The following is a 23,300-nucleotide window of genomic DNA, read 5'->3' as shown; positions in this document are numbered from 1 at the left end:
CTCTGATTGCTGTCGCTTTCTCCGCCGGGACGCCTGTCAAGCTGTACGCACGCAGCCATTGGATTGTGTACAAACAGTGCTCTTAATTTTTTCGTGAAAAAAGTTCCGTTTCACAATTTTTCGTGAGTTTTTTGTAATTTTGAGCAGGATAAATGGCTTGAAACATGACGGTGTTCAATCTGGAACAATTCCCCGATGTGTGCCGTCTGTGCTTGAAGCCGGATTCGAAAAAAGTACACTCGTTGCACGACAGCTTTGAGACGATTCCAGTGCAGATCGAAACGTTCCTGGAGGAAGTTATCTTTCGGTCCTCCGATGTGAGTACGCCCAAGGGGTATCTATCCATTCAACAATTATTGGAATTCACTTATTTCTAATTGCTTCCAGGATAAATCTCAATCACTTCCAAAATTTGTATGCGACACTTGTCTTACCAAACTTACGGAGTTTGCAGTCTACCGGAACAGCCTAATACTGACATTCAAATTTACGGAGGCTTTAGTTGATCTGAAGCAGTCTAATCCTAAGCCAATCACTGCCCTATTCAGCGATAGCAAACCCGAGCTAGACGTACTTTTAAGAGAACTTTCTCTGTGCACAAAACCGGATCCGCAGGTCGAAGATCTATTGCTGGAGTTTGAATCAAAAAATCTAGTTGAATGCGATGTTTTTGTCAAGGTGGAACCGGAACACCATTCGGAGTCGGAAGCGGAAGACGGACGGGACGATCCCGATTACGATTGCCCCAATGATCCGGACAGTGATGTGGAAACGAAACCGATTGTGAAACCACGCAAAAAATCCAGCTCAAAACTGGAACCGGACGAATCGTCCAGCGATGACGAACCGCTGCAAAAGAAGAAAGCAAAGCTGAAAAAGACTCGTACTGCTGGTTCTTCTTCTCCCGCTAAAAGCAGTGGTCCCAAAAAGGTGGGTCGCCCGAGGATTCATCCAGAAGGACGCCACCTTACGGAACCGTGGTCCTGCGATAAGTGTAAATTCGTAACCAAGTACAGAGTGGCCGTCGAACGCCACAAGAAGGTGCACGAGAGACGCGAGAACCGAACCTATCCGTGTTCCGTCTGTGGACAGGAGTTCAAGACGAACGATGAAATGCGCAGTCACAGTCTGGTTCATCCGGAGAACCAGGTGGTGTGCGAGATATGCGGTGCATCGCTCAGGAGCTCGACCTCGTTGAAGTCACACATGGAACGGCACGAGGACAAGCGAAAGCATTCTTGTCCATACTGCGAATATGCTGCATACACAAAATTGAACCTGAAGGCGCACATGCAGATCCATACTTTCGATAACGAAAAGCAACAGTGTGGAATATGTGGAAGCACGTTTAGAAAGTAAGTACAACTTACAGTACCGTAGTTATGCTATGTCAAGCGATAAAGTACCGAGATAAGTACGACTTACAGACTAGGGTCAGTGTCGGCTGCTTGACTTATAAGTAACTAGGTTCTCAAAACAAGTAAAAACTATTCGATTATTTAAAAACGGTTACTTTGTCGAAACCTTTGGATCTAGAAACAGCAGCGAATAGCGCTGACAGGCTACGACTTTGGCTCTTCGTGTTTTCGCTCACTCTATCGTGGCTTTGGTATACTCCAATGCACGTTGACGTCATAAAAAAATCGTTCTCTTTCTCTTTTATGGGAAATGTGAAAACAACAGGACCAACACCTGTCAAATTTGACAGGTACTGGTCCTGTTGTTTCCAAACTTTCTTAAGGAGCGAAAGAGAGAGATTTTCGCCGTGAGGTGCTCTATTCCTTTGCTCCGCTATCTTCTTCAAGGGTCATCTGTGATCCACTGCTTTCTCTGGTGCGTATGCGTAGCTCATCCAAAGTATTCTCGTCGGTGGCGATGAAGGCGTTCTTGATGGCGCTCCATTCTTCTTCTACGCTTCCATCGGACCATCCGCAGCACGGTTTGAAAACAATGCAATGTAACTTTTTGAGTGATTTTTGAAATCTTAGCAGAACCCTAAGACTAGTAATCCTACATTATAGAGATCTGCGGAAGCGGCCATAGTGAGCCAATCGTGCAGAGAGAAATGTCAAAGTGTGAGCCAGCGATGCCAGATGAATTTCTGTATCACTCGTTCAAAAATCTGTATCCCATACAAAATTTTGATGGAAAATCTGTATCCTATACAAATGTAAAATCTGTATTCCATACAAACGCAATCTGTATAGATGCTCAAAAATCTGTATAATTCTGTTATTCTGTTATAATCAACGCACCCCCGGGCCGTGGCCAATCTGCGTTGTTTCGCTGGGCGATACGTCTACCAGTAGACTTGTATCTGCCCTATGCTAAACCGATTAGCATATCAAGTCCTTTCCACTGATGAGTAGGCTCGAATGTCCCGCCCCTCCCTATAACCCTTAGGGGGAAATAAGGAGTTTCAAGTTTCAAGTATTGTATTGATTATGACACCAACTCTTTCTATTCCTTGGGAAAAAAATCACTAGACTTAGATTATCAGACTACTATTAATAATGAACATAATTAAGATACAAGTTTACATACACAATTGTAAAAGCAGTGTTAGATATTTTAAAGTGAATTGAAAAATGTGAATAAGATAAATTGTAAACTATTTCGCGGCGACACGAATGCTTCAATAGTGTCATAAATAAAGGCGCAAACAAACAAATAATTGATATTGAAGTATGCATATTGCATTATCTATTAGCAAAGTAGTAGAAAGAGTTGGGTGCCTGATTATAAAATTGTTGTACTTATCTTGTGTGTTTCGGACAAGTCCCGTTTGTGTTGGCCATTAGGACACTTCTTGCTTCAAAACGGTCGTTTCTGGAATGGAAAGAGAATAATTGGCCGCAAAACTCCGCAAATGGGCGGCCCGCACATATTAGTATAATGTTGCAATGATTGAAAATAATAGAGTATAATTGTTAATCTATATGAATACTGCTACTAGTTCAGGTTTCTCACCCTTCACGATTCTCTAGATACTGTTATAGCGTGTTTGTTGTAAATTTGTTAATAAGTGAAGCCTCCAGTAATTCAAAATTTAATGTAGCGAAGATCTTGAGTCGATAGCATTCATTGATAATGATAGTGATTATTTTAATATGGCTTAACAAAAATTACTATTCTAATATTTTAAATCGGATTCGTCAATAAAATTATTGTTCATAAAATAATTAACCATGCGTATAATAACATGATATAAGAGCTCTCGTGTTTCAATCAATGCTGTCATACTATCTACCAAATCTTACAAAGATGATTGAGGAAGTTATATAGATATTGGTTATATGAACTACTACTATTTACTATACATCTTCAAATGGATAGTGTAACTACAGAAAACTACAGAAGAGTTAGCGGTATTTGTATTATTGAAGTGATATACCCAATGGGTGCCCCGGAAATAAAAATCCATTAATTTGATTCAACTAGGAGTTCGTTAATAAATCACATATACTTCATGAGGAGAGGCAAAGTTGTAACTTTTCCATGGTTTTCCATGGACAAAATTTTATGAGGGTTCGGTCTATATGTTTATGAACGGACTCTAATATATGGATTTGCAGCATAGCTGAGCCTTTCCGTCATTAAACTGACGAAAACCAATAGTTTGTAATGAAATTGTCCGCGTGGATTTGTAGTACTGAATCAATTGCTCGACATGACCCTATGTCTCACATACGATTATGCTAATGAGTCATCAGATTAAAATCTGATACTCATCTCATGTTTGTCTTCAAAACCTTGTCATATTTAGAAAATGTATGCTTTTAAGGTTTAGCTCTTAAGCTATCTTAATAATTTTACTATTTACTGACTAGATAGCCAAAGTTAGAATTCACAGAGAATGAGATCATTTATAGTACTACAGCACCATAGGAGATCACTCACACTGCGTTTTCATAGAACGGCATTTTGTTCTACTAATAACAAACAGATGCTACTGATCTCCCTTAGCATAGATCCGCAGCCTAATGCACGCGCCCTGTCGGATTTCATAAGCCTCGGAGATTATTACCACCTTCAATGGTATTCCCATATACTATCCCACATTATTGTCCCATCAAGGGTCTGACTGGGCTCATAACCCCCCTCAGTGGTAATATTCTCGCCAGCTTGGAATTATATTTTCCCGGTACATAAGTGATTTCGACAACATACCGTTACACTATGCCGTAGTATAATTGGAATCACTGTATCAGAGGATTGAATTATCTGATTTTAAAATTTACCATTGAATCTACATTCAGTTCAACCAATCAACACTGCAAAGCACAATGGTCATATGACGAAAATCAATGCTTCCTGGAAGATATAAACCAAGCCCAGGGAGATGCTCAAAAATCTGTGTAATACAGATAAATCTGTATATATGGCATCTCTGGTGTGAGCCAAACGAACATGTTTATTGTTTGTAGGAATGCGTCGTTCGAACGGTATTGGAATCAGAACTAAACAAATTATAATTATTTACTTTTGATATCGATGAATTGATGGCATATTAAATTGTAGTAAAAAAGATAATAATTAATTAATTATGCTTTCAAGTACTCATGTTCATGTAGAAACTTTTGTATCTACTCTTCTCGTAAAACCTTCCATTGCTGCTGCTTGATTCACTTCTACTGATATGATTAGCGCTGCTCTTTGCAATGCATTTCATATTTTTTCCAAAATTTTGTAAAATAAAGCTCGACCATCAATTAGCAATCGTAAACAAAACAACTTGCACCACACAAAGTCACGCACAAAGTTTGAACATCTAGCTTTGTGGCAAGTGTTGGAAGCAGTTGTAAACAAAACAAACAGCGTTGCCGATTCGTCATATAAAAATTCCGCTCATCTCTATATAGAGGATTTCTACCTAAGACGATGTCCACCAATGCGTGAGTAAACCCAAATTGGCAACCCCCATCCCGAACCCCACCAATCGTTGCTAAATCGGTTTGGAAATGGCAACCTACCTTCCCGGTGAATAATGGATTCATATATTTGACAACCCAACTTTCTCTCTTCCGCTCTTCTCTACATATACACCTCATGCATATTCATATTTTCATAGCTATTGCTAGAACCAAAAACGAATTAAAAAAAGTCAATCTGCCAATCTTCCAAGAATTTTTTCAGGTACCGTGGGGTGCCCTAATTTCGTGCGGGCCCAAACTTCGTTAACTTCTGACATCTGAGAGCATTATTATCTAATTAACAGCGGAATCATCTAAAATTTGCTAAAACCTCAAAACTGCATTTGATCTCAATACAATTCACAAAAAAATAAATAAAAAAAATTGATATACAGTGTATCAAACAATTGTCCGTACAGCAATTTTTTGGTCAAAATAATTTTTCATTGAAATGTTTATAACTTTTTTATACGTCAATAAAAAACGCTGAAATTCTGACCAATCATAAACCATATAATGAAGCTCCATTGGTAAAATTTTGAGCGAGATCGAATAAGTTTTCTGAAAGTTATAGAACGACGTATAAAAAAGTTATAAACATTTGAATGAAAAATAATTTTGACAAAAATTTGCTGTACGGACGATTGTTTGATACACTGTATGTGAAAGATTGAAAAATAAATTGCAAATGTATGCAAAAGCAGATGTCATATTCAGAGATACGAGAAAATCAACACTCACGGAAGTGAACAAGTATTTCGTTCTCTAGCAAAAGTGAATATTCCAATTTATGTTTGATTATTTCAAATCAATATGTTTTATTATAATACGCAATAAAATTCCTTAAATTAGTTATTTTGTTTCAACATTTATATTGTTGGCGAAATTAGGAACCCACAATTTGTATGGGTCCCTAATTTCGTGCACTCTTTTTTATAACTTTGTTTTAGAGGTTAATGAATACTTGTAGCCATCGCATGACTCGGTTATTACTAATAGTTCTAATGACTATTTTAGTTGGTTTAAAATTAGCTAGGGACTGCTAATAAACTACGTAGAAAGTGAAAAAAATAATAAACAAATTTATAAATGTGGAAATACTAAGTATTTAAGCTCGGGATGACTTTTTTATCCAAACATTGGGAGTAGTAGCTTACAGCCGCTAGTTTCATTCAAGCAAATTGTTGCCGTAAGCCTTACAGAAAGAACACAAATTTAGAAATCGACACTTTACTAGAACTAACCTCCCGAGGATTGTGCCTATTAATGGCATATAAATTATGTGATATAATAGAAAGGTAAAAAGCTACAATTAGGTACAAAAATGAATTGATTCACATTACTGATCATCAGTAAAGTAGTGAACATTTGATTCAAATTGTAAACAAGAGCAAAACAAACGTCAAAAATAATAGGCCTTAAAACTACAGAAGGATTTTTGGAAATCTTAATGTAAACATCCGGGACGAACATGGGAAACAGCAAATATTCACTCATATTTTGTCATACACATCAATTTTATCCAAACGTTATGGTTTCATGGGTATTATACGAGTATGCTACGTTTTGAAAATTAACACATTTAGGCGAATTCTACGTCTTTTAGAGTGAACGAAATTTGGAACCCGTGCACGAAATTTGGCACTTTCAAACAAATCGAAACTAATGATGTAACTATCTTGTATAATGTGAAGTTGCCTAATTTATATTTTTCTTGGGAGCTGCAGTGCCAGCACTAAATATTATTGAAGAAAAAAGTCTGATATACTCTATGGTAAAAATTCAGTAGTTTATCAAACTTGGAGAATTCTTAAGTGCACGAAATATGGGCACCTCACGGTATTCTTCCAGAAGTTCTGCCAGGAGATTTTACTGAAGTTATTTCAAGCATTTATCTAATAGTTGTTTTTTGTGAGATTCCCCCTTGATTTTCTTCTCGGATTCCTCCAAGAATTTCTTCAGAGATTCCTCCAGGATTTTCCTTTAGAGATTCTTTTAAAAGTTGCGTTAGAAAGTTCATTCAGAAATTATTTCAAAAAGTTCTTCAATGATTCCTCCAGGAGTTTCTTCGGGGATTTCTCAATGAATTTCTTTAGCTATTCCTCCAGGAATTTCACTAGAGATTCCTCCAGTAGTTCCTTCAGGAATTCGTCAAGGATTTTTGCTAGGAATTCCTAAAGAAATTTTCCTGGATTTTTTTCTGAATTTCTTCAGGAACTCCATTAGAGATTTCTTCAGGGACTCTTCCAGAGATTTCTTTGGGAACTATTCAGTGATTCCTGCAGAAATTTCTTTGGGATTTATTCCTACACTAAGAAAAATCCGCATCTAGTTTCCATGTGCCCACACATAGATTTTTACTATCAAGCTTAGCACTCGAAAAATAAATGCATCGCGCATAAATTCAAATTACGCATTTAGAATATAAATGCCGCTGCACATATATTCCATCCGACTATTAGATTTTATGTGCAACCTTGCATGGAGAACGTTTATGTGCGCGCATATAGATTGTAATAATGGAGTGAGATGGATTTTTGCCAATAAATATGTGCGGATTTTTTTGAGTGTAGAATGGTTTGTAGGATTTTCCCGGAAATCCTTAACTCCCGAGTGATCGCGCTGTTGTATTTTGTACAACACGTCGAAAAAATCTCGCTTTTTGTACTCAGCATTAGCGTGGTGCTAGAGGAGATGGCCAACCGCGCGAGTTACGGAAGCTTATGGAATTTATCCATAAACTTCATCATGAATTCCTTCAGAAACTCCTTCAGTGGATTTTCCAGGAATTCTTCTGGAATTCCTTTAAGATTTTATTCTTGAATTCCTCCAGAATTCAGGGATTTTCCTGCAAACCTTTGTGCATTTTTTTTTTTGGAATTACTGTGGTGTTTGCTCCAGGAACTACTTCAGGAATGTCTTCTCAAATTCCTTCAGAGTATTCTCCAGGAACTCCATCATGGATATCTGGAGAAACTCCTTCAGGGACTCCTTCAGAGATTTCTCTAGGAACTCTTTGTGGGATTTTTCCTGGAATTCCTTGCGGGGTTTCTTCATAAACCCTTTTAGGGATTCCTCCAGAAACTCCTTCGTTAATTTCTCTAGGGTTTTTTCGGGAATTCCTCCAAGAATTTCTTTTTTTTTGTGGGATATTTCCAAGGATTATTCCTGGAGTTCCTTGAGGGACTTTCCCATAATCTTTTCTAGGGATTCCTCTAGAAACTCTTTCAGTGAATTATCTTAGGGGTTCTTCTAGGATTTTTTTCATGGATTTTCCCCGGATTTTTGCGGGTTTTCTTCTTTAAGGATTTCTCCAGAAACTCCTTGAAGGACTCCTCCTAGAACTCCTTCAGGGATTCCTCTACGAACTTTTTGAAGAATTTTTTCAGGAATTCTTAGAGGTATTTCGCCTGAAGTTCCTTGAGAGATTTTTTATTTTATTTTCTTGAGGGATCCTTCTAGGAACTACTTCAGGGATTTCTTAATTCAAGGATTTATCGAGGGACTGCTACAGAATTTTTTCTTGAAACCCTTCAAGGATTTTTTCTGGAATTATTTAAAGATTTCATCTGCAATTGCTGGAAAAATTTCTCTTGTAATTGCTGAAAAGATTTTTTTTCCTTCAGAGATTCCTTCACAAACTTCTTCAGGTATTTCTTCAGGAACTCCTTCATGGATTTCTCCAGAAACTCTTCCAGAAATTCTTCTGTGATTCCTCCAGTAATTTCTTGAGATAGTTCGCCTGAAATTGCTTGAGAGATTTCTCCAGGAATTCCTTCAAAATTTCCTCCAAGAACTCTTCTAGGGTTTTTTTTTCTAAAATTCCTTCAGGAATTTCTCCAGGAATTCCATTGTGGATTTCCGCAGGAGCTCATTCAGGAACTACTTCTGGAATTTCTCCTTGAGGAATTTTGTACGAAATTCCTTCACGAATTCCTCCTGGAATTCTTTGAGATTTTGCCTTGAGCTCCCTGTGGATTTTCCCTCTTGAGGGGCTACTTCAGGGTCTCCTTCGAGGATTTCTTCAGGAATTCTTCCAGGAGTTCCTTCAGAGGTTCCCCATGAAGTTCATCTAAATTGCTCTTCTTGTTGATCCGAGTTCTTTCAGGGATTCCTACAAGGATTCCTCCTCCTCGAGTACACACAGATATTTCTTTATGAATCCTTCTGGAATTCCTTCTGCTTCTTCGGGGTTTACTATGAGATTAACTTCGGGATTGCTTTAGGTAAACCCAGCTTTCCTGGAGCATTCAGTCTTCGAACGATCCAATTTTTTTTTCGTAAATGATTCCCTGAATTCCATAGGCATAGAGTTTGTTTGTGCCTACCATACGATATATACTTGCAAATCATTCGCAGAGTAGGCTCTTAGTTAAAAACTGTGCAAGTGTTCATAGCTGGCCCGTGCGCAGAAAAGGGTGTTTTCGGGTTAAAACCCCTACCGCCATCCCCCTCTCGCCTCCCTCTGCGCACGGCCTTGGCTCATACATAGAACACTGAAGAAGCAAACTTTGTACCAGTGCGGACGTTACGCCAAGAAGAAGAAGAAGGTATACTGAGGGAGGAGTACATGGTGCACGGTTGTCTCACAATGCCATTACGCGCAAGAAATTCTTCGAAACGCCTTCTAGTGACTTCTCCCCCACAGCCTCAACATAGTCAATATAAAACATCTGTTTTAATATTAGAAGTTCTATGCAACTCATTAGCAATAACATTAATTTTCATTCCACACAGATCAAGCCATCTGAAGCGCCACATTGAGAGTCACAGCAACGAACGGCGATACGCCTGTGAGCAGTGTCCTGGACGGTTCAACACGAGCAATGCCCTCAGAAATCATCACCACCGCGTGCATGTGGGCATTCGCTATCCGTGCGAGTACTGTGATAAGACATTCGATCAGAGGATCATTCTGCGAGATCACATTGAGCGAGTCCATCAGGTAATATCAAATTCTGAGATTCTACCAAGGACATGTTTAATCATGGTTTCAAAATTATTCTTTCATTTTTTGTAGATTCAATGCCAATTCGTGTGCGACATCTGTGTGGTCACATTTGACAGCCAGGAGAAGCTGGATGCACACCGACTGCGTCATGAGAACCCGAAGCCCTTGGAATGTGGCGTATGCCTAACGATACACCCAACTCCGGAAGCATTGGTCGACCACTTGTGCATCAGCTATCAGGAAAACTATCTGTGCTGCAACAAGGACTTGCGCAATCATACAAAGTACAACCGGCACATGCTGGTTAAGCATAATGTCAAAACTAACGCTCGCGTGAAACCCATTCCTGGAATGCTGTTGGGTAAAATGCGAGGAACTCGAAAGCGTTTGATACAGTGCCGGAAGTGTGACATTGCTTTCCCGACTAAGGCGCTGAAGCTGCAACACATGATGCAGTGTAATCCTTCGTCGGTACCCAAAATGGAATATCCCACTGATGCTGGCAATGACATGGTAATGCCCATTAATTACTAGACTAAACTTTTTTCGAATACTAATGGATAATAATCGATCAGTAACATGACATAGACTTTTTTCATAGATCCGAACTCTCCTTTGCAACATTGCGCCTCCGTATGATGATCTCCAGGTGTAGCGATAAAGGTGACTATAGTGGAAAAAGGCGCTCAAAATTCAAACGTGAAGGGCTTCCTGCTATGGTAGTGGCTGTACCTATTACAGCAACCATCGACTTTGCGTTCTCGAAAAGTAATACATGCCAGCGTAAACCTCAAGCAGGGTGATGGATAATGAACTCACCAGCTAAGTAGTTGAAGGCGGAGGCTTAAGGACGTTTGGTCGAAAGGACATTTGGTCGAATGGACATTTGGTCGAAACTCATTTTGTGGAGGAAGAAGCATCATATGACATTTAGTCGAATGGACATCTGATCGAAAAGCACTAACTGATGAAAAGAGATTTGAATGGAAAATAATATAGATTTCGGTATCATAGTTTATATGTTACTGAACTTATTTTAGTATCATATTGGCCAAAACTCAACAAATACTTAACTCAAATAGCGCAAATTGACAAACAATTACCCCAACATTTCTTTTTCGCTAGATCAACGTCCTGTAGTAAAGTGCTTGATATCTACAAGAACAACTTCAACTTCAACATTAGGTACCATAAATAATAGAATTACATAATCTGCTGGGTTCTGTGAAGCTCTTGAAATCTCAAATATCATTTAGAGTAGTAATCCTACATTATAGAGATCTGCGGAAGCGGCCATTTGTAAGCCAATCGTGCAGAGAGAACTGTCAAAGTGTGAGCCAAATGAACATGCTTATCGTTCGTAGGAAGGTGTCGTTTGAACGGTATTGCAATCGGAACTAAATAAATTAAAATTATTTATTTTTAATATCAAAAAATTGACGGCATATGTAAGTTTAGTTAAGAGATAAAATTTAATTATTTCTGCTTTTAAAATCTCATGCTTATGACGAAACTTCTGTTGCTGAACTTCTCGAAAAAAATCCATTGCTGCTTCTTACTTCACTTCTGCCGATATGATTAGCGTAACACTTTGCATTGAATTTCAGATTTCTTCGATTGCTCCGCTATTTTTTCAAAATTTTGAAAAAAAACTGAAAAAATAATTAGAAAATATAAACAAAACTACTTGAACCACAACGAAGTCACGCACAAAGTTTGAACATATAGCTTTGTAGCAAGTGTTGGCAACTGTAGCAAACAAAACAAACAGCGTTGCCGAATCGACATATGTAACTTCCGCTCATCTCTATGTAGAGGATTTCTAATTTAGAGCTACTACAGTTGACTCTCTACATCTCGATATTGAAGGGACCATAGAGATAGGGAGAGATTGAACTCTAGAACCAATTTGTAATGCACACTAGATTGGAAAAACGTCCGTAACTAGGAAAAACCGTCAACAAACAGATGTCACTTCACCTGCCCAGAATGTTTTGCACCTAAGAAACGAGATCTAGTAACCGGTAAAAACGGGTCTATCGACATATGGAGAGAAAATCTAGAACAAAAATGAACGAGATCGCATCGAGATAAGGAGATATGGACTTGTAGAAAGGTAAAATGTATGCAGCAGATTGAAGGGACCGACCAAACCATCGAGATAAAGAGATATCGGGATGTAGAACATCGACATATGGAGAGTCGAATGTATAGGTTATTCCAGGTCAGCCAAACTATCTTGGAATTCAGAACTTCAGGTCTACACTCGTAATAGTAGCCATATCTGATATACTGAGTAACGTTGCATAATCAATCGCGGTTACTGGACCAACCTGAAGTCTACTATGTATTATTATGATCCTTTGGGACATTACGGGTTGATTACATTACTCTTGACAGTAATAGTAGTTATTCTCACAGTGATTTGTACCATTACACATCTAACTGTAATCTGTAATCCCCTTGACATTGCATGCGTCATTCCAAGATATTTTCGAAATATTGCAGATCAACCAAACTACTTCAGAGACCATAGCTTCAGTTCTACATTTGTAATAATAGCTTTTGTCCGTCCGTTAAGTAGAGTTACATCCACTGTGTTTACCAAAGTAGTTCGAGGAACAATAAGCGTTGTTATCAGGGTGCATGATGTTCATAGTCATTGAATGAAAACAGAACGAATTTTAATGATTCTGCACTGAATATTCAAAACAAACAAATTCATTTTAGCTCTCCCTCTTCACAAAGTCAGTTACCCCGTAGTAATTGAATATGAAGCCGATCGAGAAACATCTTCAAAATTAACTACGTTTATGGCTACGATTCCTTCCAAAAACCCTCCACAACAATCAAATGGGAAAAGATCTATGTAAAGCACCGTTAAATGTTATCGAAACGTTAATATTTTATCAGCAATTTAAATAACACTTTGTAAGATGTTTATAAATATTCATTGACTTTCATTCAGTTGACGAACGAGTATCGAGCAGCTGAATATGAATATGCAGCCAAGTGAAAATTGCCGCACGGTGAACTTCAGCTCGTCTGCTCGAAAATTTTGCGCCCTGTTAGTGGTTGTTATACATTTTTTCGATATTGTGGGTCATCGTTACTGTTATGGAGCTTAGTTTTTATAAAAACAACTGCTGTACCATGAGGTGCTTTCGTTTTAGATAGTAGCGATACACAACCAAATAGGATCCATGAATCTCTTAACTCTCAAGGGTCATTTCATGAAATATTTGTGATAATTCAGGTCATTCAATCTTTCATGGAACTTTATATCTACACTTACAATGCTAGCCTGCTGCTACACTAAATAAAGATATATAATGAATCATACTTACTAATCTGCCTATAACCGCATAGTCGTAACATTTGCAAGTTTTGCTGTTATTGAATTAATATCGGGGATCGTCATCAAATTACAAGTACTTTCGACTACCTGAATAAAATTTTTAAGTTTGTTCTAGGATTTGGGTCCAATTTTCTCCAATGCCTAATTCTGTCGAATGTTACTGTTATGCTTTTATGGGGAGTAATATTCTCCAAAGACTAGCAGGCATTGTTTTGTACCTTTGAAACATTTGTGCTATAAAAAGTTACGTTACCTAGCCTAACCCACCCAGATCCGTGAAGTTCTGTAAAACTCAGAGCAAAAATACCTTTGAGATATTTCAGGTTTACTAAACTTCCCTAAAACCAAGAACTTCCAGCCACATCTCGAGCAGAATCTTACGGCAAATGTGGGACGCGACCGAGGATAAGGACTGCATCCACGAATCGAGTGTTGTGGTGAAGGGTTTGTTGATTCAGTTTTAATGCATTTGTTATTAACGCTAACAAAATGAAACAGGTACCGTTTACCCCCGTTGGTTTGAACGACACCTCATGCAAACCAACGGGGTTCATTTTTTAATTTGAACTTCTAGTAACCCTGTGGGCATCGAAAAACACACTGATGATAACCCTTTTTGCTGTTTGATTTTGATTCTACGTTCCGTTTGACCCCGTTCCATGAGCAGAATGATATTTGAACCATTTTTAGTTTGAACGACTTGCAGAATCGAGGGGGTCAAATTAAAAAGTATTCAGATTAGATGTGGTCAAACACAAACTAAGAGTTTGGTAGATATAACAAAATAGTTTGTCGAATTCAACCGATTCGGTTGTTGTTTTATCGTAGCATGCGGTAGTGAAAACAACTAATTTACTAGTTTGTTTCAAACTGAAATTGTTGGTTCGAAACAACAAAAGTTCATTTTGAAACAACTATTTTCTTAGCTTGCAATTCAACAAACGTGTTTGTTGATTCAAACTACGCTGTTTTTTCTCCGGCAACAATATTTATATATATATATATATATATATAAAACAGATACTAAATATCACTATTCAAGATTAGTTAGCATAAAACCAACTGCATAAAAAAGAATTTGAAACCTTCAATTCCAAATTTCTTACTGTGCAAGAAACACGTGTTTCTACCTCATAAATACTCAAACAAGCGATTCACATTTTGAGTCCAAGCTATAAGAGAGTTATCCTTACAGTATTCTCGTATTCTAACATATCAACTCCCGCCAGCGCATGTCTTTCTCACATGTTTGTGCAAGGGTGTCCCAAACGTAGCACCCACACAACTACGCAAACATCGTAAACAAAATACGGTTACTAGGTTACCGGCGACCAACAGGTGAACTTCGTTTGTTTTCTACACGTTGTTGCCCTGAACTAGACTTTGCTGCTGCTGTACATATAGGTAATGGTATATATTACTTCGTATATCGACGAATATCAATATGTAGTTATGACAGTTAGCTACCTTGTATATTACGCATCGAAATTTCTCTCAAAGAGAACAATAAGAAATCTGGCTGGACAGGACATGGATCAATATGCTAAATTTTTACGAATGCCTTGCGTACGTGCTTAGTTCACATGCGTAGCCTGAGAAGGATAGACATTCTGGGAAAGACCATGTGACGCGAATGTCCAAATGATATCGGTTTACTACGTAGTTGTTGAATAACGACGTCATAGCATTTCAGCAAGTGATATACTTAATATTACAATTGCAATTTATGATAAAGTTCTAACAGTATAGGTGCGATACCTCCAATCACTGACCACAGCTTGTATCGTGTTCGAATGTAATTTTCTACATACCACTCTCGCTCGCCACTCTCCTGGCGTTGTGGATAATGTAGGTAGGCAATAGCTAAGTATGTCTCTCGTCGTCGAAGTGATGTCATGTGGATTTTTTTTTTGCAGTTCCGCCCTTGTCTTAGGATGAGAACAGTTGTGTTTTGATGCGGATTAAAGGGGCAGTGTTCACATCTGCAGTTTGTTGTTTATTCATCATTGGAGATATGGTGCACTGATTGTTCGTTCAGACGTTATCATTGTACCTGTACGGAAGTGACTAATTCATAAAAGACTAAGGTGGGAATGAATTAAACACATTTTTGGTTCAACGAAACATTTGGTGTTCAATGTGTATGTATTGTTATCGACTTATAATTAACACTCTGTGATAAGATTGAGAGTCTCGCGAACATCAACAAACACCACGTCATTGTGTTCTTTAGCGAGTGTGAATCCACCAGTGCCAGTGTGATCAGTGACTACTGTGACCAGAAGAATGAGTGGTTCCAGAACTAAGATATTGCAGAAGCTGTCTAGCCATACCAGCGACGTCACGTCTGTTGACTTTTTCGGAAATTCGTTACTGGCGACAGGGTCAAGGTAATACCGCCAGCACCAAGGTCACTTGTGTCCCTATGTGTACCTATCAATTATGAATAAAGCACAGTAGCTATCACAGAGGTGCATTACAATCTATAATGCATCAAACGTCCCTTAGGGGGCTACCGTGAAGTGTTCCCGATCGATTTGCTCGTGTCTGGAAGAAAGATTTTTCTTTGTACATTTTCACCTGCCAAAGATCCCATGCAAAGGAAATTAAACACCCAGGGACCGGTGATATCTACACGTACTTTCAACAATCTAGTGTTCTCTTACACTTTCTAACAAGCGAATCCATCAATTGCCAACGCTTAGAATCGATATGTTGCCATCAACAGTTCTATTTTTAATATTATCAATCATCAGGCAAAACCGTTGATGGGTTGTACATGACACATTCTACGGGCCCCGTATCATCAATATCAATTTTTCAAAGTTAAGCTATGACATATTTGACATTTTTATCACATTCTACATTACTTTTGTCATCCAAAAATGTATTCGACATTATTTTAGTGTGACAATAAATATAAATTGAACGACGATTTAGATCAACATTAAAATCGTGATTTTAAATCTTTTAGGCACACTTTTCATCCAAACTATCGTATTTCAAACACCAACACACTGATTTTTCAAAAGTCTTCCATCATTTGTAGATAAATATATGTAGATTTTTTAGCATAAAAAGATTTTTAATCGGAAGACTTTACAACTCTGAAATATGGCTGATCATAGTATGGGTTTTTATTGCGTTGTAACGTCACGAAAAATCAACATTTCTAAATTTTATTCAAATACGGAAAACGTTACAAATATGAAAATTTGTATGCTCTTTGTACTCGAAAAGATCTTTCAAATGAGACTAAAAAAAATTAAATCGGTCCACGGAAGCCTGAGTTTCACCTGGTTGAAGTTTGCGTTGTAACGTCACGAAAAAAAGTTCTGTGGAAAAGACCAAATCTTTCTGGCTTGGACGGCTTCTGAATTGGACAAACGTAGTTCTATATTCAAAACAGTTACGTTCTTGTTGTGTATGAGCTCTTTTTCAAGATATCGTTTATAAATTACGTACCATTGCCCGTTCATAAACTACGTAGACTTTTGAAGGACGGAGAAGATGGTGTTTGGCCAAAATCTACGATGTAATTGTACTGCGATATTGTAATTTTTTTTAATCGTAATCTAATACCACTCAAACCGAAAATCTCTGTGATATGAGTGGCCAACAGACGAAACACTGACGAAATTTTACTATTACTTTAGAGCTTTTAGTAGAACTTGTTACTTCAGACTCTAGTTTAATTTAAAAACACTTCACTAATACTTTACTTTTGCAAAAGAAAATAAAAAATGAATAACTCTTTTAAAGAAAAACTAGAAAGGACGAGCAAATTCCTTTTAATTCTACTACTGTGCTTATCTTCGGACAGATAGGCCTATTTCGTCTGTGACTTACAGACTTCTTCAGTGTCAAGTGCTCGACTGTACTAGGCTGAAGATGGGTACCATTGACTTTCATGAAGGTGTTATCATACTGCTAATAGCGATAACTTGACCCTCCGAGCCATTTATCACAAAACGGATTTTCTATAGAATAAAGTTGCTCTTGGAGCAGTGAAAGTAATGCAATAATGTATTCACAAATTCGGGCAATTTTGTCTGATTATTCTGATTCAAAAATTATGTGCATTTTCGTGACGTTACAACGCGAGCAGAACCCTGTTTGAAACTGAACGGGCGTTGTAACGTCACGAAATGTAAAAGTCGATTATCCAAAAACAAATCTGAAATGTATATGTTTTATTTCACTGCATTGAAGAACAAACCAATAAATTTCTATGGTGGGAGAAATTTTCAGTTTAAAATAAAAATCCGAGCAAATTTTTCATGATGTTGGTTGCGCGGTAGAGGGGGTCGAATTCTAGCGCGTTGTAACGTCACGCTAAACATACGCATTTTAAACATTTTTTTCTAATGAAAACTAAATGTTAAACAGGTTAAACATATCGGAAATTTTTCAAGGAATCTGAATATGATAAAATATTTTGAGGTTTACAGTCGTTTTTATGAATTATACAGTAAGGACCCGATTTTGTCAGCCCCATTTTGCGACAAACTTTTCACTTCCATTATCTTACAGTCAAATTTTTATTATTTTATTATTGTTTATCATCAACCTACAACTGAGATGCAGAACATACAGGGATAAAAAGTTTGAAAAATTGTTCAAGTTTTTGCAGGGAGCAAAACATGTGTTCCGAAAAGGGGCTGACAAAATCGGGTCACTTATGTAGTGAAAAATCTGACTACGAATCCGTAGAAACGTTGTAACGTCACGGTAGAATGTGCCTCTCGACGGCGTGATGAGTTATATGCTGAAAAATTTAAATATCTGGCGGTGCAAAATAATGGATCTCAGTGTGCTAGTCTTTGGAACAAAACTAGAAGAATATGGGTGATACTAAACCAAAGATGGGTACCGGTGTCATTAACCTTCATGATTATCAATTTTTTGGCCCTCCGAGCCATTTATCACAAAACGGATTTTCAATAGAATAAAGTTCCCGTTGAAGCAGTGAAGATAATGCAATGAAATATTCACAAGTTTGGGTAAATTTGGCTGATTATTCTGATTCTAACATGTTGTGCATTTTCGTGACGTTACAACGCGAGCAGAACCCTGTTTGAAACTGAACGGGCGTTGTAACGTCACGAAATGTAAAAGTCGATTATTCAAAAACAAATCCGAAATTTAAATTTTTTATTCCATTGAATTGAAGAACAAACCAATAAATTTCAATGGTGGAAAAAAAATTCAGAATATCATAAAAATCCGAGCAGATTTTTTAAGATGTTGGTAGAGCGTTAGAGAGGGTCGGATTCTAGCGCGTTGTAACGTCACGCTACAAATACGTATTTTGAACACGTTTTTCTAATGAAAACTAAATGTTCAATAGGTCAAATATATCAGAAATTTTACAAGGAATCCGAATATGAAAAAATATTTTGCGGTTTTCGCTCGTTTTCATGAGTTATAGAGGAAAATCTGACTACGAATGCGTCAAAACGTTGTAACGTCACGGTAGAATGTGTCACATACATTTCTCCAATAATTTCCTTCAACCCACATCGTCTGGATGGGGTTTTGTCACACACAAATGGACAAGATTATGGGACGATAAAGCGCAATCGGTTTATAAATGTTTGCCCACGTTCGTGTAATTAGCAAGAGAACACACATTATCGCTTCGCGTTGGACATCTTATGGAAGACACCTGGTGAATACATACTCAATTGTATTTCTATTGACCGGTAGAAATGGGAAATAGTTCACGATGCTTGGGAGAGTTTTGGGCATGAGTAATCTAATTGTATAATTACAAATATTGCAGGAAAAAGTGGAACAACCAATTCATAGTTAGGTTCATATAATAATAATCAAACGAATACTATTGTACACTCAGCCAAATAACCTTAAGATTTCCATAAGGCCCAACTTATGAAACGGCCTTTAAATAATTCATAATGATTCGGATGAATTTTATAAGGTCACTCTATGACGTAAAATCGTCTCACAGCTTGGCTTTTATTCACGTTTAGCAACATGATATTCTCAAGCGTCGGTAGCCGTGTGGATAAAACACGGGCTCGGTGATCCCGACGTTCATTAATCGAATCCAGTCTGCATCATTTTAAGATTTTTTTGTTCTTTTCATAAGTCTATCTTATAAAATTTGTCATAGCAAGCACGATCAATTTTCATAAGGTATTCTTATGGCATCCATAAGAATTAGTTATAGCAAATTTTCATAAGGTATTTCGATGAATTTCGCTAGTTTTTTTCGCTGAGTGTATGATATTTATTGAATTTAGTAATGTAAAGAATTGTACTCGCAGGGCTGTTACAGAAGGGTAGATTTGTAAACCGCAAAATTTACGTCAAGCCATACGAAATCCGCGCCGAGGTCACCAAATCCGCGCCAGTACAAAAACATATGGTTTTGATGTATAAAACTCATAAATATGAAGCCAGAATTTTTCAGAGAAAAGTAACTATTCGTGACATTTGTTGCAATGCATATGAAGAGTATTTCTATTGATAAATTTAGAACTTTAGATAACAACTCAAACAAGCGTTTAAAAATATGTTGAAGGCAGGTTAAAGTTTTTTTAACCTACGCAGATCGCAAGAAATTTCTTGGCCTATCTCGATGCGTGGAAAATTCAGGCAAGGAATCGCTCAAGAAATGAGAAAGCGTCGCTTTATTCCGGATCCTAGTACGGAGCTGAAACGAAATGTCAAATCAAATGGGGCTTGCTGTGTTAAATTTCGGGATCATTCTGGTCATGGAAAAATAACGCACAGAACGAAACTTACTTGAGCGATTGAAGTGCATACCTTGCATTAGTAAGGTCTTGAGGTCTTTTTGGCCTTTTTCAAATTTCATCTCTGTAGCTTTTGTTAGGCAAATACTAGCAATCTGAAATTTATTGGCAATTAATTTTTCGCGGTAATTTGAGGAATTGGCTTCTTTAGCGGTGTTGAGATAATTCCATATTCGGAATCTGCATGCCAAACTGGGCCGAAATCCAAATTTTCATGAATTTTGGTGCCCGGGAACCTATTTAAAAATCAATTTGAAGTTTGTATGGGAGCGATTTCTCGGATCACCCCTCGTCGCATTTTGTACTGGGCGGAGCTGTCAAGCAGTTGCTCAGCTGTCAAAAGGTGATTTCAAAAAATCTCCTTGAAATTGTTTTTAGGCACCAAAATAAAGTTCTAAAATTCTGAAAAAAAAAATCATAGTGGCTCAGAAAAAGATGCTCTTTCGTATGAAATCGGAAAAACAAAACATTTTTCTTAATTTAAAAACCCAATTCTTGGGAACATTCTCTTTGGAACTATTGAAGGAATTTCTGAAAAGATTTTCGGTGGTACTTCGAGAAATAATCGGTTCAACTCCCAAAGAAATTCTCTTTGGAGCTCATAGACGTATCCCTAGTGGAATTCCTACAGAGATTATTGCTGTATCTCCTAGGGGAACCTCTGGTGGAACGCCCTACAGGAATTCCCGGTGGAAGTCTTAGAGGGTTTCCTAGTGGATATACTGGACGGATCCACGGTGGATCAACTACTACAATTTCGGGATATTACCGAAGGCGGCCCTAGTATTCACAGATGATCTTCGAGTGAACCTTCTGATGTAACTGGAAGAACTCCCATTAAAACTTTGAGCAGAATTCCCAGTAAAACTCTGACAGGAATTCCAGAAAGAGCTCCTAGAGAAATTCTATTTGGAACTCCTAGAAAAATTCGTAACGGAACTCTTAGCGAAACTACTAGAGGATTTTCCTGAGAAAATCCTAGAGGCATTTCCGTTGTAACTTCGGAAACAGTTCTTAAAAATTACTGTCGAGAGAATTTCCGGTGCAACCTCTAGAGGCACTGCTACAAGAATTTTCGTTGGAACTTCTAGACTCTAGAGGAAAGCTCGGTGGAACTACTGGAGGATGTTATTCCTGCGGGAATTTGCAGTGGTGCTAATACAGAAATTCGAGGTGGAAAGGATATAAGAATTTCGGTTGTAAATCCTACTGGAGTTTCGATCAGAACTCCTGGAATTACTGGTACAATTCCTTGAGAATTTCCGGTTGAATTTTCTGGTGGACTTTATGAAAGGACTACTGGAAGTTGGAAAAAGCCCGCTGGAGTAAAGCAAATCTCAACAAGCCTTCCTCCAACAGGCAATAATCCTCCTCATTACTTTGTCTTTGTTTTTTATAAGTTACAATAACAATTTTCGAGTTCATTTCCAGTGAGTGTGCACTCAGCCGGAAAAGTCCGGCTGTTCGAGTCCGTATGAAGTTGATCATCATATTAACTTCTTTTCTCGATCAGCCTAGATAGCTGTGTAGTGTCGGTAGCGATTGTCTCAATTGGCTAAGAATAACACTACGGATCGCCTGTTCCGCTGGTAAGAATCCACCAACAGGTGACCCCTAATTCATGGTGTGATGCGGCTTTATGCTTACCGTGCCTAGGAATGAATGGCTAGGGGGGTCTAATAAAAACCTAACCGCTAAGGGAGCCTGTGGAGTACCAGGGCGCCCTCCACAGTATGTATCCCTTACTGCGCTAACCGGAGCAATGGTGCAGTGGACCTTGTGTTTCTCCGAGACAATCAGCTGCCCTTCTTTAGTCTCACTTGAGGCTAAATAAGGGCGGGATTATGAAGATGTTGTTATTTAGTTTAAATTTTCACCTATATGGTTTCGCATTATGCGATTTACACAGTGCATTCTGTGTATCCTCGCCTTTGGCGTTTTCCAATCGATACCGATTTGGTTTTATTGTTGCTGTTCTTTGTTGTGCTTGTTGCGAAGAGTTTAATCTTACCTAGTTTGGGTAGTGGCTACGGTTAGGATAGCTCAGATCAATCTTCAGCATAAAAGAACAGCAACGATCAATCTTTGCAGACTTATGCAAAATGGTACAGCCCAAGTGGCCTTGGTACAAGAACCTTACTTTCGTAAGGGAAATTTCTATCTAGGAAACCTTGTGAACCCGGTGTTTGCCACTTTCAGTAAACATGAAATGGCAAACTCGCGTGTCATGCCTCGAGCCTGTGTGCTTGTCAACAACGCAATAGTTGCTACACTCATCTCTGAACTAACCACCAGAGATGTATGTGCTATCAAAATTGATGTATCTGTTGGAAACCTCAACAGGAAATACGTCTATTGTTCGATGTATTTACCGCATGATGAACCATCCCCTACGGATGCTTTCAAACAAGTCATCGCATACTGCACTTCAAAAGGCCTTCCGCTAATTGTTGGCAGTGATGCTAATGCTCATCATATCATCTGGGGCAGCTCAGACATTAATTTGAGAGGCTCCAGTTTGATGGAATACTTAAGTAGTACAGATCTTGCATTACTTAACATAGGCAACCGCCCAACCTTCATGGTATCTGCTAGAGAGGAAGTGTTAGACATTACGCTTTGCTCTAGTAGAATTAGTCACGAGTTGACCAATTGGCATGTGTCAGATGAAGAATCTTTATCTGACCATCGCTACATTTTTTTTGAACATTTAAATGTTACTTCGCAAACATTGCGTTTCAGGAATCCCCGGTCAACAAACTGTGATCTTTTTACTGATTTGGTTGCGGCCAAATTTCATGGATACTCACCATCCATTGACACTCCAAGTGATTTAGATGATGCCGTTGATACTACAACGACCTTCATCATTGAAGCTTTTGAAGAAGCATGCCCTCTACGGTCTGTGAAGATCACAAGAGGAACCCCTTGGTGGAACTCTGATCTGGCGAAACTCAGGAAACAATGTAGAAAGAGTTGGAACAGACGACGTTCGGCTGGTTCGGAGGCTTTCAGGTCGGCTCGCAAGGCCTACAGGAAAGCTCTCCGGTTGTACAAATGTTTCCAGCTTGAGTGAAGTCAGTCAGTTAAACAAAATAATTGCGAAATCTAAGGATTTCCGGGTGAACGAACTTCGTTTGTCAATTTCTTGATTTTGCTTTGGCTGACCAAGCCATGTGGGAAATTACACTGTTGAAAATGCTTTGACATCCATGTGCACAACAGAACATGTGCTCGATGAACAAATTGAGATTTGAAATTATGAAAAGAAATCCACGTACTCCGGTGAGACTCGAACT

General features: G+C 38.2%; 2 protein-coding genes across 4 annotated transcripts in view; both read left to right on the top strand.

Annotated features, from left to right (window-relative positions):
• The first annotated feature begins 32 nt into the window (after positions 1-32).
• On the top strand, positions 33-10,600 carry LOC109426811 (zinc finger protein 792). Its single transcript, XM_019702348.3, has 5 exons — positions 33-317; positions 388-1,355; positions 9,651-9,858; positions 9,934-10,377; positions 10,466-10,600. Exons 1-5 carry the CDS (start codon positions 165-167, stop codon positions 10,517-10,519), a joined length of 1,827 nt encoding a protein of 608 aa, XP_019557893.3. The 5' UTR covers positions 33-164; the 3' UTR covers positions 10,520-10,600.
• A 4,309-nt stretch (positions 10,601-14,909) lies between these two features.
• LOC109426813 (WD repeat, SAM and U-box domain-containing protein 1) overlaps positions 14,910-23,300 on the top strand; it is a 398,043-nt gene continuing 389,652 nt past the window's right edge. The window contains exons 1-2 of one of the 3 annotated variants that reach the window (XM_062853510.1): positions 14,918-15,074; positions 15,139-15,612. In XM_062853510.1, the coding sequence (XP_062709494.1) occupies positions 15,509-15,612 (104 nt within the window). In that variant the 5' untranslated portion in view covers positions 14,918-15,074; positions 15,139-15,508. Of the gene's footprint in view, positions 15,613-23,300 lie in introns of all 3 variants that reach the window. The other 2 variants (XM_062853511.1, XM_062853509.1) reach the window with 2 other exon arrangements.

The sequence above is a fragment of the Aedes albopictus genome, chromosome 2, assembly GCF_035046485.1.
Source record: "Aedes albopictus strain Foshan chromosome 2, AalbF5, whole genome shotgun sequence".
NCBI lineage: Eukaryota > Metazoa > Arthropoda > Insecta > Diptera > Culicidae > Aedes > Aedes albopictus.
The sequence above is the reverse complement of the archived record's forward strand: the minus strand, read 5'-3'. Positions and strand labels throughout refer to the sequence as shown.